This window comes from Arvicola amphibius, chromosome 2 (assembly GCF_903992535.2).
Source record: "Arvicola amphibius chromosome 2, mArvAmp1.2, whole genome shotgun sequence".
NCBI classification, from domain to species: Eukaryota; Metazoa; Chordata; class Mammalia; order Rodentia; family Cricetidae; genus Arvicola; species Arvicola amphibius.
In genome coordinates this window covers 181,802,241-181,819,937 of record NC_052048.2, presented here as the reverse complement: position 1 = coordinate 181,819,937, position 17,697 = coordinate 181,802,241, and the positions used below count along the sequence as shown (strand labels likewise).

Here is a 17,697-nt window from a genome sequence, read left to right as displayed (position 1 = left end):
ATAATGCTGACTAGCGAGTGATCTGTGCTACTCTGACTGAAGACACAGCCCTCAGTGTGTGTGTGTGTGTGTGTGTGTGTGTGTGTGTGTGTGTGTGTGGTGGATGTAGGCGGATGGCTAAACAAACACTCATGAAGTATTTGGGAGGTTACAGAATGACATAAGCTCAGGGACAGAGCCTGCCCTTTGTTCTTTTTAATGCTTAATAGTGCCCGATACAACAAGACCAACTAGTACCGGAAATTCTCAGTTGAATATTTGCTGAATGACTAGATGGAAATGAGAGAGGTTTTACACATTTTAGATGACTCCTCTTAAAAATTCAATCAGGGTTGGAAGCAAATCCGGCCAGTGCTACATTTCTAGAAAGACCTTTCCAAAACTTCCACTTGTCTCACATTGGAGCTTCAAACACCACTCCACACGGTAGCTGGGATCTCAGGCCAGAGAGTCCAAAGCCACCTTTGCAGCCCAAGATACGTGGGCAGATGCCAGGGCGGAGAAGTTCAGCTGTGTGCCCGTGGGAAACATCCTCACCCACCCAGTTCGGAAGTTAGCCGAGGAGAGCTGGGCCTGTGCCCTTTTTTTCTTGTTGGTCTAGCCTCTGCAGAACCACTTTTGATGGGTCAGGAGGAAAGTGATTAGCAGTTTAAAGTGAAGGATTATTCCCCAACCAAAGCAGGGAAACGAAAGGAGGGAGCTACACAAGCAGCATCCTCTGTGGCGACCAGGCACCTAGATAGTGACCTGGCCATTCCCAGGGGAGACACGTGCAGAGGATCAAGAGTGTCTCCATGGTGGCTTGCACGGCTCCCCACCCATTTTAGCAACAGTCTCGATCGACATGTGAAATATACGATGTATGTGATATGACACACACACATATATGTATTAAAATCCAGTTTGCAACAGAAAGCAACAATCACAAATTGTGCATGCCCTCCCTCTCTTTGTAATATAAAAGGCCACTGTCATTGGACTGTTAACTTCTTTCACTCTGACGTATGGTTTTCCTGATACCCCAGGCTACTGCGGAACAGACTGTGACATGAGAAGCCAGTGCACTGACAGAAACTAGGAAAGGCAACAGCAGAAATTCAGAGCGGTGGCGGGAACATTTCAGGATGGGCATCGCTGCTTAACCACATGTCTAAGATTGACGCTGATGATGATAATGCCCGGAAATTGGAAAATATTTTAAATGTACTATAATATTGTTCATAAAGAGAGGAAAGAAATAATGTCTGTTGATATTAGGAAAGCCATGCCATTGGGAAATCAAAATGCTATATTCCCAGGACACACTGGATGAAATAGGCATTCTAATACTCTTTATTTAAATTTTTTAATGGAGATAGGTGTTTTGCCTGCAAGTAGGTCTCTGTACCATGTGTGCGCCTGGTACCCAGAGAGGAGAAGACTTCGAACACCCTGGAACTGGAGTTACAGACTGCTGTGAGCTATCATGTGAGTGCTGGGAGTCACGTGCATCCTCGTAAAGAGCAGCTAGTGCTTTTAACCGTGGAGCCATCTCTCCAGTCCCCCGGGTACTATTGACAATGACATTTCTGGGTACAACTTGTTCTGTCATTTCTACAAAGTCTTATAAGATCACGCCAATCATTTATTAATGCACTGCATTGTTCTCAAACCTCTTCCCTTAGATGTAGGATGAACTACACGATTTCCCCACTGCCCTGGTTCTGTAGCTTTAAGGATGTCTGTCCATTTTGGTCCCACAAAAACCGAACTTTTATCTTTCATACTGAAAGTTTGTAAGAAGTACAACTCTTACTGGACTAAAATTAGTATTTCTGGGAAACCCCAAGTCTTGACTCAAGTAAACTTCATGAACTTTGGGAACATGAGAAAAAGCTGCAAGGAAAACGCGGAGCTGGAAGGGAAGGAACCTGTCAATATGTTCACTGGGACAAGTTAAACCCAGCCCGGAATCCCAAGAACTGGAGAGCCATTCACACCTGCTCCAGAAAATACCATGGCCCTTGCGTAGTTCCTGGTGTTCAGGAATTTTAATGCACCTCTTTAAAAACAAAACAAAAAAAAATCAGTGCTAATCTTGCACCGTAGGTGATGAAACTGAGATAAATCACCTGATAGAAACACACAGGAATTTCTAGTTCCCTTGGTCGAGCACCTGCTTTAGCATTTAGTCTAAGAATTCTTACAAAGCAAAGTGTCCAGAGGCCTTATGCACATTCAAATGATGGAAACAGAGAGTAAAGAAGCAGAGACTTGTAGTAAGTAAGCTGGGTTTCTTCAATAATGTGTTTACCTCCGAATCCATCTCTCTCTCTGTGTGTGAGTGTGTTTAAAGTCCAGTATCAGCGTCATCCTGGGTTCTGAACAATTCAAACCAGTTCCTGCCATCAAATGAACTACTTTCAGAAGACAGACACGTTGTCCACTGCCTTTGATATCAGGCTAATAACAGAAGGATGCACACAGGTTACTAGAGCGGAGAGAATAGAGGAACTGGGGATGCTCAAGGAGGAAGGCAGCCAGCATGTGAAGAGATGGGGGCAGCCTGCAAGTGCTACATGGGAGGCAGCAGGCTCTAATTGGGCCCGGAGCAGGAGCCCTCATGATGAGAAGGAAAACTTCGCTGTATTAAGGAAAGTGGGCTCTAGCAGTCTCACGGATGAAGATGGCCTGGACTGGGAACGGGATGGACAGAGACTGAGGCCTCGGACCAGACGGGTGGCAATCTCCACCATCCAAGTACAAGGCCGGGAGTAGGAAGTGAGGAGAGAGAGAAGCATGGCGAAAGTTAAATCGCTAGAGCCACAGGCCTGCTGGAGAGGTGAGAGCCAGGCCCAGGTGGGAGAAGGAGAGCAGCGGGAAGGGGAATGGAGGCCGACCGGATGGGGGGTCTGGACAAGGCCTCTACCTCCACGTATCTTCGTCTCATCATCTGGAATTAAGGCATCAGGAAAGAGCGATGCTTTCTGAGCCTTTCAAGGGAGCCCTAGGATCCTAAGGGAGCTTTAGGAGAGATGGTTGGACTTGGGTTGGAGGCCAGAAGGAGAGGGGGTTAGAAATGCCCAATGGGGCTGCGATGGAACAGTGTAACAGGGATTCGGGGCTTTGGATCAAACTCGCTCTGCCGGAACACCATGGTTACATAATAGGACCCCTTAAAAGTTTAATCTTCCTTAAGCTTCACAAGTACTGAACTGTATAGACAATTTTCCAGGCCCCTCCGAGCTCTCCCATTTGAGTGACCAACTTACAGAAACTGGTTAACCAAGAAGCCTGCAAATATTGCGGGGGTGCGGGGCTCGTTTCTTAGGACCCCATCAAGGTCTTCTACTTGTTTGATCAACGATTGCACAAACTCTGGGCAGCAGGAATAGTGACTGTGATCCTGAATGGGAGCCAAAAACGCTCAGAAACAGGGAAAACTCATCGGAAGGCCATTTGCTTCTCTACTCTTCCATGCTCCCTTCTCCTAAGACCCCGTAGGGTTTTCAGACTTCACAGACAGTGTGGAAAGGGCCTTTGCTCTGGGGACAGGGGAACAGAGGAGCTGCTCCCCCATGGACTGTTGTCTGGCTTTGGTAATCCGAGTTATCTCTCTGGGCTCCATGTCTGAGGAAAGACAGCATCACCCCCCCACCACCACCAAGGATCCCAGAGGCCCCCTTCTGGCTTTCACATTCCAGGATCTCAGAATCCGAAAGCCTCGTAGCCCCCTGTTATCTGAACAGCCCCCTGATCAATAGCATATGCTCTGGGGTTCCTTCAGGCCCAGTCGATGGGCAGTGTGCTAAGAGCTCTGGGCTGTTTACTTTAGGGATTGGGCAACCGTGGCTCACTGAACTCTCGGCAGATGATGGCTGCGAGGCAGAGGGCTCAGGTCTAAATTAACAGCAGACCTTCAGCAGCACAATGCCCCTTGGCCTGGATTTGGAAGAGAGAAAGACGGGTCCTAGGTAAAACCAACCCCTGCTAAGGCATCATGAAAATGGAAACGAGGAAACCCAAGGAAACCAGTAACTCCAAGCCACCCCCGCAGTTGAAATCGCAAAGTTTTTACACACTCCCTGCCTTCTCTTTCCCCCAACCCCCTCCAAGTCTCTCTTTTCCCCACTCCCACAATTAAAAAAAAAATCTTTTGTTGGAGAGAGAGAAAAAAAAGAAAAGAAAAGAAAAGAAAAAAGAAAGAAAAGAGACGTTGAAAAAGCAAAGTGCAGAACTCACTGGGAGAGTGTGGCCAGGCAGCGCCTTCCCTGGGACCTGGATCCGCTAAGCATGTCCGCAGCTGGTCAGAGCGGGAGTGGCTGAGGTAGGGGACCTGGCCTGGAGGTCAGAGCATGGGCTGGGCCAGCGCGCAGGCCATGGTATCTGGGGCTGAAACACACTCTGCAGGATGCTCCTGTCTTCCCTTTGTGTTAACTCTTGGGTCTGTCCCTGTGACGAAAGTCTGGGCTTGTCCTCAGCCAAATCTACGCCTCCCCACCCTTCCCCTCCACACGGGATCATCGGAGAACTGATTGTTAGTTTTTACTGTAATCTCCCTAATAGAAGCCCATCGAATTTAGACCCGGAGGCTACAGAGTGCTTGGAGAGTTGCAGGCTCTTGGTTGCTGACGTCTCGGGGGGCCAGGATGACTGGGAACTTTCGAAATGAAGACTTTATATGCTTCACTTTACGAAATAGATAACTAATTTGTGGTAGGTAGTAAGTCAAAGGGGAAAACGCGCTGCTGTGTGCAGTCTTTGGGAAACAGCGAATCCTGCTATAATGCTATGTACTCACAGGCCAATTCTGACAAGAAGAACTGAAATCAGCCCCCCCCCCCCGAAAAGTTCATCCAGTGCTGTTCTCAGGCCCTCAATCTGAGCTCTGGTCTCAATTAGCATTGGTGTAGGTGGCTTCCAAAGCAAACAGTTCCCACTGAGAAATCAAATCTGAGAACTCCCACCCCCCCCATCCCTTTTGTCCAGGAAAAGATGCAAGACAGAGAAAAGGAAGCCACACAACAAAGGAGGACAAGTCAGGGTCTGGCTCAGGGATGGGCTGGACCTTACAGGGTGTCCCGTGTTTCCACTCCCCTGGGAGACTAGGGCAGTAAGTAGTCAGCCTGGTAGCAGGCCAGAACAGCAGGCCCTTCTGCATCGGTGGCAGGCTGATGGTGATCTCATCACCAAGCCTGGCAAAAGAGGCTGGTCACTGACAGCTTGGAAAGCCGCCAAATTCCAGTCCCTGAGGAGGGGGTGGTGTTGACTGTATCTGGAGATGACACCCCATCTTGGCTTGCAGTATGCATACATTTCCTCCTCTCTGATATCAGCGAAGGCGCTGGGGTTGGAGGGCCTGGCTTGCAGTCAACTGAGAGCAGCCCAGGTCCCTGTCCCACAGGGTTCACTTGTTCTTTGGGTAAATGGCAGAGGCAATTGTCCTGAGGGACTTAGCACAGAATGAAAGGAATCTCCGATGGACGGCTTCACGTCCCACCCAGACGAGGACGCTGGCAAACAGAGCTTTAAAAGCCTACTCAGTGCCAGAGAGTGGAGATACCTAACTTCTCTCCCACTCAGATCACAGCAGTTCAATTCACTTCAGCGAAACCTACTCCTCATTCCAACTAGCTAGACTTTACGCTTTCCTGCTTAACCCCTGTGCTGACCTCAATGCCACAGCTGCTAAGGGGAATTTGGTAGACTTCCACGTTAATTACTCCTATACACGTATTTTGTTGACTATGTGTGTTATTGCTGCGCATACTAACTCAAGAGCAGAAGACACTCTACAAACTGAGAGGCCTGTCTACCTTCCCACGAGACGACTGGCATTCCAGGCTTGTCCCATTTTCTCTCTAGAGCTGGGACGTTAAGTGTGCATCAAGGCATTCTGCTGCTCTCCTTCCTACCTAATCTTGTTCATTACTCTCTTGTATTGCTCATAGAATTCAGGGACTGGCTGTCATAGGCAGGACAGCCCGCTCCTCCCACAGATGTCCATACCCTGCTCTCAATCTCCAGAACCTGACAATAGGCTTTCATGTTTGCAGATGTGATTCAAGGGTGGATGTGGAAGCTGGGGTGAGGGGGATGTGGGGGGTTACTCTGGTATATCAAGGTGTGCTCAACCTAATCACATGGGGCTTAAAAACAGAAAGGGCTTTCTCCCTGAGTTCCCAGGAAGCTAGGACTATAGGAGAAAAGGAAGAGAGGAGCCAGGAGGCTGGCTCTGGAGGAAGGAGGGCAAAAGCCCAGGAATGTGTTAGCCTCTGGGCATGTGCAGGGGAAGGCAGGAAATGGATTCTCTCCTGCAAGCTCCAGAAAGAACACTGTGAGCCAACACCTAGATTTAGCCTACTGGGCTCTGTGTCAGATGTCCATAGGCCTGAGGATAGTGAGTCTGCCGCGCCTAAGGCCAACACACCAGTAGCCATCTGTCACATCAGGGAGACAGAGACTAGTTGGTTTGCGTCTAAGACACAGTTAATCTTGGGGAAACATTTTACTTCTTGTACCGCCCATCCCTACACACCCCAGTTTTGTGGAGTGGCAAATATAGTTTTGACACATCCAGAACAGGCTTATAAAAGGCAGTAGCCTAGAGATTTAGGGAAAAAAATGTGATTATTTACAAGCTAATAGTCTCTCTCTGTCTCTGTCTCTGTCTCTGTCTCTCTCTCTCTCTCTCTCCCTTTGTCTCTCTCTCCCTTTGTCTCTCTCTCCCTCTCTCCCTCCCTCCCTCCCTCCCTCCCTCCCTCCCTCCCCCCCCCTCTCTCTCTCTCTCTCTCTCTCTTTCTCTCTCTCTCTCTGTCTATCTCTTTTAATCATTCTTGGGGTTAGGAAGTTAGAATGTGGTCATTCTTTTGCTTATCACCAACATTTGTGCACTGAAGGTCTGCTAATGAACAACTGTAGAAAGAATATCCACCCAATTATTCCTCCCATTGTGGAGACAGGGAAAAAAAACCGTGTGAATAGTCTCAAGCTGGCTTCCTGCTTTTAACACGGAGGGAGTGTCTGTCTGTCTGCCTGTCTTAAGTACCCAATGGTTAAACGCACCGGTGTCATATCCATGAGGCATAGAAATGGGAATAGGGAAGAGAAGAGAGGAAACCAGGAAGGGACAGAAAGAACACAGAGGTCAATGATGGGCAGAGTGAGGCAGAAAGATACAACAGTTGGAAAATCAAAGTAGAAATGGGGTGGTCATCAGAGAGCCAGTGGCTGAGGTAGCAGGGTCAAAGATGCACCATCAGCTGAGAGGTGGGCACATGCTCTGTGCAGGCATCTGTGCTTTGGCAGTTTGGAGAGAGGACCCAGCCTACAGAACTGGTGAGGCTGAGAGCTGATCTAATGAGCATCCACCTCCACCATCAGCCATCCTCATCCGGCAAGACAGTAGGCATCACAAACGGGATGGCATGTCAGGACTCCGACTAGCACAAAGTATCTTCAGATTGCCCGTAGCTGCTTTCCTTTTTGCACAATCTACTTAATGTTTTATCAAAGAGACTCTGGACTGGGAAGGTTTGATGGAGGTCAGCGTGGTCGAAAGGAACAGCTCCCATCACAGGGTGGTCCTTTATTAATAAAATATGATTTAAAAAATAACTTGACTTCGCGGAGGTGGGAGCCTGGGCCACATGATCTGTTCCAGACTTCCTAGTCTGCAATGGTTGTTTAAGAACAGCTTCTACGTCGAAGCAGTTCCCTAGGGAAAAGAGGTATGTGGGAGAGCTGTGCGCATTGCCTTAATGCACATAACACACACACACACACACACACACTCACACACACATGCACACACATACACACACACATGCATGCCTTCTCATGAACACAGTTGCATCCCCACACATACTCATATGTATACATACCCATGCATATGCACGTATGCACACAAGATCTGCTCATTTTGTACAGAAATCTACCCACATGAGAGGCAACAACAACAATTTAAGAAACTCAGTTTTGTGATAGTACTGGGGATCGAACCAAGCCTTGCCAAGCCTGCTACCACTGAGCTATGTCTCCAGCTTTCTTTTCACTCTCTTTAGCCTCAGCACAGCACCAATGCCACATGTCTGTGTCCCAGGAATGGTGACTGCGGAGCGGTTTGTACAACGTATGTCTGAGTGTAGGCCGAACGTGGATACCTAGGTGACACCAAGCAGCTATCCCTACTTCTGTCTCCACGTGAATGGTGTGAGAACTCAGGGCCCCTTTGGTGCCTCCAAAGGCCAGATAGATCACAGGGCACGAGGTCCAGCTTTTGGTCTAGAGGCTCTGTGAAAATGGAGTCCCTCTGCAAGGGATTTTCTCAAAGAGGGAGGCAAGGACGATCCACAGGATCCATAATGATGGTTTACAATAATCCAGCATGGCATCCATAAGTTTGTGTGAGCCGGTCCAGCACAGACTCCCGAGAACAGAGGGACTAAGAACCATATTATTTAAAAACGACTCTGTTTAATCTATGAGCAGCCCCGACTGAGGCGATAAGAATAATGCTGTAATAATAATGCTTTACCTCTTAATCCACATCTTATTCTGAGGTCAGACAAGCTAACATGAATGAAAAACTCCCATTACAAGCACGCACAGTACAGGCAATGCAACTTCAGAGACTTGTTTCAAGAACTTAGTGCCCTTGGGAGTCCCTTAGTCCTTCATCCTTCCCACCCAGTAGTAGTTTCTTCTCCCGGGTCTGGTGGCTTCCTGTGACTTTTGCCAGAGCCAATCTCTTTCTCCTTTTGGATACCTATTTCTTGTCCCACCCCATAGGGTCGCCATGAGAACCACCAGAGTGTCGTGCTAGGGGTTGAAACAGGACAATTTCCTGCACACAGCCCCCACAATCCAGAGGTACCCCTTCTAGAACAGCCTGTTCCTCAGACACCACTTCTCTGAGTTCCAACAATCTTCCAAGAACCAGTGTCTGGCTCTCGCCTCCATGAATTCTTCCTGGCTTGGACTTTATTTCGTTGTAATTGGTCACCCTAGTAGGAGAGAGCTGGAAGCTTGGGGCCACTCCTGTTTGCATGTCCTTGAGAAATACTTACATGGTAATATATGAATCAGTCTTTCAGTTTAACTTGCTTCAACGCTCCTGTTTTCCATTTAAACTCCTTTGCATCAATTACTTAAGTTTTCTCACTAAGGTTGGTTTGTTGTTGCTGTTGTTTTAAATCTGAAGGTTTTAACCAGATACAACATTTTCTTTTTTGATTGACATTTCATTTATTTTTACTTAAATTTTCCTTACAGGTATATATTGTATGTTAAGCATAATTCCTCTTTGACTCTCCCTTCCCTTTCTTACTCTTTCCTGCTTCAGAGAGAAAAGTTTCTATCTTAGAAGGTCTACTGGTCTGGACAGATGGCTCAGTGGATAAATGCACCTGTTACCTGACAACCTGAGCTCCATCCCTGAAGCCATGCAATGAAAGGAGAGAACCAACTCTCAGAAGCTATTCTCTGACCTCAACACATGGTATGCATGAACACACACATGCACACACTAAATGAAAATGGAACATGTGTCACTACCACACATCCCGTATCCCCAGTTTGAAACACACCTATAAAAAGAGTTCTTGGAAATGATAGGGCCCAGACTAGCTCCTTGAATGAATGGTTGCTACAAAGACCTAGTTCTGGTCCTGGTGAAAATCATCATATCATCATCTGCACCATCACCACCACCATCACCATCATCATCACCATCATCATTATTATCATCATCTCCATCACCATCATCATCACCATCATCACCATTATCATCATCAACACCACCATTACCATCACCATCATCACCACCATCATCACCATCATCATCATCATCACCACCACCACCACCACCACCACCATCATCATCATCATCATCATCATATTATAGTCATCTACTTTGTATGATTCTAGGAAAGGAAAGTATATAGTGCCATGCACCACGCCCCCATGTCTGTGCTCTGTGGGCTTTTACCCAGTTACCGAGCTTTGGGCAAGGGGCAGGAGGCTAAAATACACAAACACATACAGACAGCGACAGGGGTCATCCTTGAATTCCCCAAGAATGCCCCCTTTATTGTGTTCAGGGGCAGATTATATAGAGATAGCCACGCCCCACCAGAAACCACTCTGCTGCCATCAGGAACTCCTGAAGGTCTCGTGCCCAGAACAGCTGTAGGCACTCAGATCAGGGGATTACAAGAAATTCAGGATCTGGGGTCTCACTGCTCCCAACAATATAGGACTTTAATACACAGAAAATTGATTCCCAGTTATAGTGATATATTTTAGATTATTGTACATTATAGATTTATTGTACATAGATGCAATTAAATGGCAAAAGAAATCGTGAGCTAATCACAAGGATGATAAGGATATATTATAATACAGAGGAAAGGGTCATATTTTCAAAGAAGCTGCAGCATTGTTGGTGTGGACTATTTTTTCTTTTTTTTAAAATTAATTTATTTATTATGTATACACATGCCAGAAGAGGGCACCAGATCTTATTATAGGTGGTTGTGAGCCACCATGTGGTTGCTGGAAATTGAACTCAGGACTTCTGGAAGGACAATCAGTGCTCTTACCCTCTGAGCCATCCCTCCAGCCCAAGGTGTGGACTATTTTTATTCAAAGTATCTAGATATTCCCATAACCACAAGTGCTTTTTCTGGTGGCCAGTTTATACATCTGGATATTAAATTTGCACACAACTTTTGTAGCTCTAATCAAATCCAGATTTTTTTTCCCCACTGACACTATATAAGGTCTTGAAAAGCATTAATTTCTTTTTATGGAAATCAGACCTGGATTAAAGCATATTTGTTTCTTGAGAAATAGTCTACTGTGCGTTTTGAATACTATAGTCGCTGTGGTCATTATTCATCTACTATGAGTGACATTTCATTTCATTGTATGTATGTATATGTGTTAGGTGCCATTCTGTTTTATATTATCATTATCATGTGGTCAATATACGATTATGATGCCTTTGGAGATAAATGTGTACCTATGGGCAACCTTGCTTACTTATTCACCTTCTCGACATACTTTTTCTTACCAAATGACTCCTTTGGCTTCAGAGATGCAGCCTAAGAGTTTTCTGCTCCGATCAAGCTTAGAACAGTTCAAGTATACAGCAGATAGACAATAGGGTTGACACTTGAAGAGGACAAGAACAGAGCCACTGCATCAAGAAGGCCCGTTGGCCACAGCTGGCATTTCCTGGAACCTAGAAACTCTGCTGCTTCAGGAACAGAATCTCAGGAGTTCCAGAGTGTGCAGGTCTCAGGGAGGACAGCTGGTGGCCCACAAGGGAGATGGTCATCCGTATCATAACATCAATAATGAAGATAGAAGAGATGGCCTAGCTCTTCAGTACCCTCAGAGCTCATTCACTGGCCACATCACCTCCTGGTTCCCAACCCATAGCCAGGAAGCTGCAGAAAGACTTCCTCCTCAATACAGAATCAGAACAGAGACAAACTCGAACCCAAAGAATACTTCACCCCATGCACAGTGAGTGGCATACCCAGTGTCAACCCTAGTTTTGAGCTTGGTTGCTCCTTCTCATCCCCTCTTTCTTTAGATTTGCTAAATTAGAATTGAATTCTACTTGCACCAGGCTGGGCTGTCAGTATTGCTTGAACTTTACATGTTAGATTCATCAAAAAACTCTCCTTTGCAGAATTTCCAGGTGCCTTTCTTGGGGCACACCACAGCAGGAGATCAGAAATTGGTAAGTGGAAGAAAGGTTTTCAACATCAGGATGCAATTTGACTTGGAATTACCCGGCAATAAAATCAAACTCATTGTTATTTAAGAAGGAAAAGCAAATGAGTTCTTTCTTTATTTGTCTGTTTACTTTTACAGACTGCATTTTTACTTTTAATTATGTGTATATGTGTATGGGTATGTGTGTGTGTGCGCGCGCGCGCGCGCGCGCGCGCGCGCCTGGGACTGTGATGCCTGCAGCAGCCAGAAGGGGGTGTTGGATCCCTGAAGCTGGAGTTAAAGGCAGTTGTCAGCTGCCCAGTGTGGGTGCTGGGAACTCAGCGAGGGTCCTCTGTAAGAACAGAAAGCACGCCACACCGCTGAGCCATCTCTCTAGACCCTGTTCATTCGGAAGGACCTTTTGTTTCCTTTCATTTAGGGTGGGGTGGGGGCGGGGCATTTGATACAAAGTCATTTTCATTTTTCTTTTCCCTCACAAATATAAGCCAAAACTGATGTGGAAAGCTTTTCAATTTAAAAAGAAAATGAAATGGAGATACTTTTTTAAAAGCATGCCCTGAGCCGGGTGGTGGTGGCCCACACCTTTAATCCCAGCATGCAAGAGGCAGAGGCAGGCAGATCCCTGTGGTTTGAGGCCAGCCTGGTCTACAAGAGCTAGTTCCAGGACCGGATCCAAAGCTAAGAGAAATCTTGTATCGAAAAAAAACCAAAATAATAATAATAATAATAATAAAATAAAGCATGCACTGATTTTAATTTTGAGAGCCAATGACATGCAATCTCAATACAGTTTTCTAAACTATTGTTCAAAGGAGAGAGGGCTGATGGAACCTGAGTTTCTCTGGGGCATTGCAAAATCCGGGACCTTCCTAGAACACCTCCAAATTATCTTTCCTTCTGACTTTCCCAGCAGATTCAAGAATCAAAAATTAAATGAAATTAATTAACAGACACACTTCTGAGGCTTTCCAGATTGTTCTCCGAGGCCCACAATGCTTAATGTTCTAGCTCATTAACTTTATTTACAGACTCAGTGTCTGTAAATAAACAACGTCTACTTCTGTAATGAAGAAACTCAATTTAGACACATCCCTCCCCCTTAGTGCAAGCAGAACTATTTATGAAAAGAAGTAAACAAAGGTCCTTACTAAAAATAAAATCTACACAACTTGATTTTTCTGTTTTTAAGTTTTAGTTGTAGTGTATTGCTTTCCCCTTGTTCTTGCCTTTCCTGCTCCATCATAATTTCCCAACGCTAGAGAACAATGCACCATTTAGCGTCTCAACTGCAGACCCGACGCGCATGTTAGCCATTCTCTGTTTCAGAAAGAGCTGGTAAATACTAGCGTGAGGTCATCGACTGCTTCTCCCATCCTCCTGAGATTAGCCGGAGCACTCTACTGCTCCCAACCGCAGGCTTGGCCTTTCGTTAGAGAAAGCCTTGATTATACAGTCCGCTCACCGTTGGACTCCAGAGGCTCGGGCTGAACCCTTCAATTTGACCATTATCTGGTTTTACAATGCAGATACCAATTGCAAATGATACTCAGGGCTTAAGTGCTACAGCCAAACAAGGAAATGGACTCTTCCTTTATTCTTATCGCTTTCTCCCACAGTGCAACCGAGTGCAGATGGTAAAGTTATATGATACAAAAGTCCAGCCATAATCTGAAGAATAAACACTGCCCATCTTCTTGTACATCCAGAGCAGAAGACAGGGGATTCAAATCTGGTGGCTGGAAGGCTCAGTTGGGAGTGATGGAACTTCACGGAAGATCCTAATGGTTACTTCTTCGAGGATACTCCAAAGGTTGCTAACATTTCTGCCTCTGCTTACGTGACTTAGCAAATCTAACTAAATTCTGCCTGCACACAGATACAAATACAGAAGTATTTGTACTCGTTCAGTGTTGTGTGCTAGTCCTGGAGGAGTTGTAGTTTGTGATTTAGGGTCTATTTTCTATTTGGTCTGTGGATATACATGAATACTGGGTAAAAAAAAAAAAAATTAAGGCCATGGCTGCTCCTAGGTATGTGTGGCCGAGGAGAAGACTCACTGCAGATATGAGGGAGAGAATAGCCTGAGGCATCTGGAAGGGTCCAGGCTGAACCAGTTCATGAGCGGAGGGGGTGGGGGAGAGTAAGAGAGGAAGAGAAGGAAGAGAAAGAGGAGGCCTAGAGACCTAGAGACCAAAAGGACCAAAATGGCTGGATTACAGAGGGAAGCTGGAGGAAGGGGAGTGAGCTCAGTAGGGACTGAGAGAGACCCCAGCCAGAGCCAGCTTTGCTATCTTAAATAGGCACCTCAGTTAACCATTTGCTCTGGGTTCCTTCTCTCTCTCTCTCCCTCTCCCTCTCCCTCTCCCTCTCTCCCTCTCTCTCCCTCCCTCCCTCTCTCTCTCCCTCCCTCCCTCCCTCCCTCCCTCTCTCCCTCCCTTCCTTCCTTTTTTCTTTCTTACTTTTTTTTTGGTTCTTGGTTTTGAGACAGGGTTTCTCTGTGTAACAGCCCTGGCTGTCTTGGAACTCACTCTGTACACCAGGCTGGCCTCCATCACAGAGCTCCGGCTGCCTCTGCCTGGGATTAAAAGCATGTACCGTCTTTGCCGGCTTGTTCTGGGTTTTGAGACCTAACAAATACAAAATTGTCAGTACTGATTCTCACATGCTAAAAGTGCTATCTGAGACCCAAGGGGAGAAATCAGTCTTTCTGTGTGTGTCTGAACCTTTCCGGGGAGAATTCCCTGTTACAAGAGGCCTGGGCAGGAGATTAGCGGCATGGACAAGCAGGGAGCCATCTTCACTGCTGCTGCCTGCTCAGAAGCCAAGTCAGACTGTGAATAGCAACGCTATGTCCCTCCCTGTTCCAAGTCTTTTCAATCTGCTCTTCCATTCCAAACTTCAGGAAAAGGAAGATAAAATGGCTTTTGGGTCCTAAACTTTTTGGCCAAGTAACGTGCTCTAGGAGGAGTGACATTTGATAGCATTTTCTCCGCTCCCAACCTGGAAGGCCTGAGGGCCAGAGAGATGGATGAAGGAAACAGGCTGAGAAGTCCTAGTTTCCTTTAAACACAGAACGCAGTCTGCAGCTCCCCACACAGTTACACAGAAAGGAATCTGATGGCCGTGAATCACCACGCCTCGTCAGCACAGTGCAGGTCTGCCTGCTTCATCCTTTACCCTTAAAACAAAACAAAACACCAAAACAACTAAAACAAAAAACCTCATTAAAAAGAAGTTGCAAAAAAAATCACGCGTTGCAATTAATTTAACCCCAAAACTATATAATTCAGTGAACTTCTATACGGTTACAGTAGCCATTCGGAATGAAAGTTGTGGAGTTTTACATTGCATTTCATACTTTCTTTATCAAATATATTTTTTGACAGTTACCCACTACTGAAAATGAGAATAATCTATGACATAACTAAAAATAAAAAAAGAAAAGCCTAGCTTTCCACCCCCTTCACCACTCATCTCTATTACCCGTGTCCAGCCCTTCCCCATCCCCGGTATTTAGCCTTTCCTGTTATCTTGTCTTCATGCTAATTCTGTACCCATGCGTGATTTGTTTACATATGAACATGTACTATTGGCTAGATTCCACATATGAGGAAGAACCTGCATTTCCCCTCCTGAGATTGTGTGATTATATTATAGAGATAATATAACGTTCTAATTCCATCCATTTTCCTGAAAGTTTGGTGATCTCATTTTTCTTGAAAGCTGGATAGTGTTGCATTGTATATATAGTTTTTATTAGCCATTCATCTGGCTCTTTCCAATTCTTTGCTGTAGAAAATCAAGCAGCAATGAACAGTGGTGTTCAGATATGTCTATGGGAGGGTATGATGTTCTTTGGGTGTAAGCCCTGGGGAGAAATAGTGAGGTCATATGGTATCATTTACACTTTGGGTGGTATTTTTTTTCACATTATCAGCCACCTAAAAAGATGTTAACTGTGTAAATGATCTCCTAAAGCTATATCCACTCTCCTTTCTGTCATCCTTGATCTATAGGTTATTTTCATATATTTCATATGTATATATGAAACACATTGTAGTTATGTGTATACATGTATGTCTATGTGGCTGTATGTGCATATGTGTGAATGCAGTAACTTACAGAGGCCAGAAGAGGGCATCAGATCCCTTGGAGCTGGAGTTATGCGTGGTAACTAAAAGTTAGTATGAGTGGGAGAACATGTGTTCTATGCTTAAGGCTATGAGCAATACAAAGAGCTGGTCCCTCTTTGGTTTGGTGGTTTCCTAAGCCTTTGTCCAACGATTTGCACCTTTAGCCCCTTCTCAGACTGCGAGCACAAATGTGTTAGTTTCTGAACGGATAACCAGCAGAGAGCACCAGTACCAGCCATTATGGGTAACCCCGAGGCGGTTCTCACGGGAACTGGCGCCTTATCCCCCTTAGTTCAGCTCTGCCACAGTGCTTCAGTGAGGCCATTGTTATCTCGGTGCCCGTGATGTGAGGTGCTTAAGAGTTTGGGACTTTCCACCCTGCCGCAGTCTTTAATTTTACAAAATCTTCATTTTGTTCCCTTCAGGAGGCACCGAGCAGCTGTAGTGATGGCATTCCCCGAGTAGCCAGGATATACCATGCAGATACTGGCTCAGAGAAAATACCTTTAATTGGTGTGGGTAGCTTTCATGGTAAGACAGGAGGGCTGAGGGCTATTAGAAGCTTATGTCAACTCTGTCTATAGTACCATTAAAAAAATGAGAAACAAAATAAAACAAAACAAAAAGCTGGATCCCATCAACAGTAGTCCTTTTCTTATTCATCAAGGAAAGAGAAATAAAGAGGAGACTTGCATCTCCCCAAGAGGCCCCTGCTTAAAAAGAAAAATAAAGGTTTACACAACACTCTTGAATATAGAGACAGAGGAACCGTTCAAGGAAGGAGTGGGCGTTGGCAGAAGCTCGAAGCTCGCAGCTACTAGAGCTGCCAATAGTGCCTTGGGAAAGGTGCCGCGTAATTTGACCTGACGATGCCCCGGGTCTTGGAACCTGCATGATAACCTCTCATCTCATGCTGCCTGAGTGCTCACTCACTTCCTGCCCACTTATTTTCCTTATTAGTCTCCCAAGTTCCGACGAGAGACCTGCCAACAGCGGGCGCGAGGTTTCCTGTGGGAGTCTACGGTGGAGCTGACTGTGGTTACTCTGAGCAGGCACACCTGAGTGGCCAACCATCTCTAGAAAGAAAGGCCTCCTTTGTCACCCAGCGGCAGATTCTGCTCTCTGAGTTCTCAAAGGCTTCATTTGTAGAGCCCCAAGTTGTCTGCAAAATTCCCAAGGCACCCACAGAAAAATCAGAACTACATATTGAGTGATCCCCTAGAATCTCCTAGTTAGATTCCTAAGGGGCACAGGAAGCTGGGAGCCAGGGAAGGTGTGTGACATGGGGCAATCCGTGTCATCCACAACGGAAAATATGAACACCAGAAAAGTTTCCTATTCTAAACAACGTGGGTTTAAAATGCACTCTCTGGAGACTGTCCTGAATGGACAGGCTTACGCTGCTATTTATAGGGGCTGATGTGTACTTTACCAAGAGTTTTATTCCAACAAAGGCACTATATGGAAGGTAGGGAGGGACTGAGTTAGACACTAGACTCCCCTATTTTAAACGTGGTTATTCCGTACTAAGTAATAATTATTACCTTAAATGTAATAGCAGAGATCGCACTAATCTAGACTTGCTGGAAGAAGAGGCTAGTGTAAATGAAGAGACATTCTAACAGAAATATGGCCTTGAAAAATATGCAGGCATATCTGGCAGCTTTCACCAGACTAAAAGAAGAACCAGGCATGTGTTGAAAGAAATGAACAAAGGAACAACGACTTCTGATCAGGAAAGTAGCTTTTCAATAAAAGCGAATGTTTCTAGAGTTATTTTAAACCGTTTACAAGGATGTGTTCTCCGATGTTTAAAAACAAAGCCTTGGAATGTAGC

General features: G+C 45.7%; 1 protein-coding gene across 4 annotated transcripts in view; it reads right to left on the bottom strand.

Moving 5' to 3' along the window:
- The window catches only part of Cald1 (caldesmon 1), a 185,296-nt gene that overhangs the window by 67,204 nt on the left and 100,395 nt on the right, over positions 1-17,697 (bottom strand). The window contains exon 1 of one of the 4 annotated variants that reach the window (XM_038317883.2): positions 4,222-4,457. The exons of the other annotated variants lie outside the window; for them this stretch is intronic. Coding sequence (XP_038173811.1) covers positions 4,222-4,274 — 53 coding nt within the window. The 5' untranslated portion in view covers positions 4,275-4,457. Of the gene's footprint in view, positions 1-4,221; positions 4,458-17,697 lie in introns of those variants that run through there. 4 annotated transcript variants of the gene reach the window in all.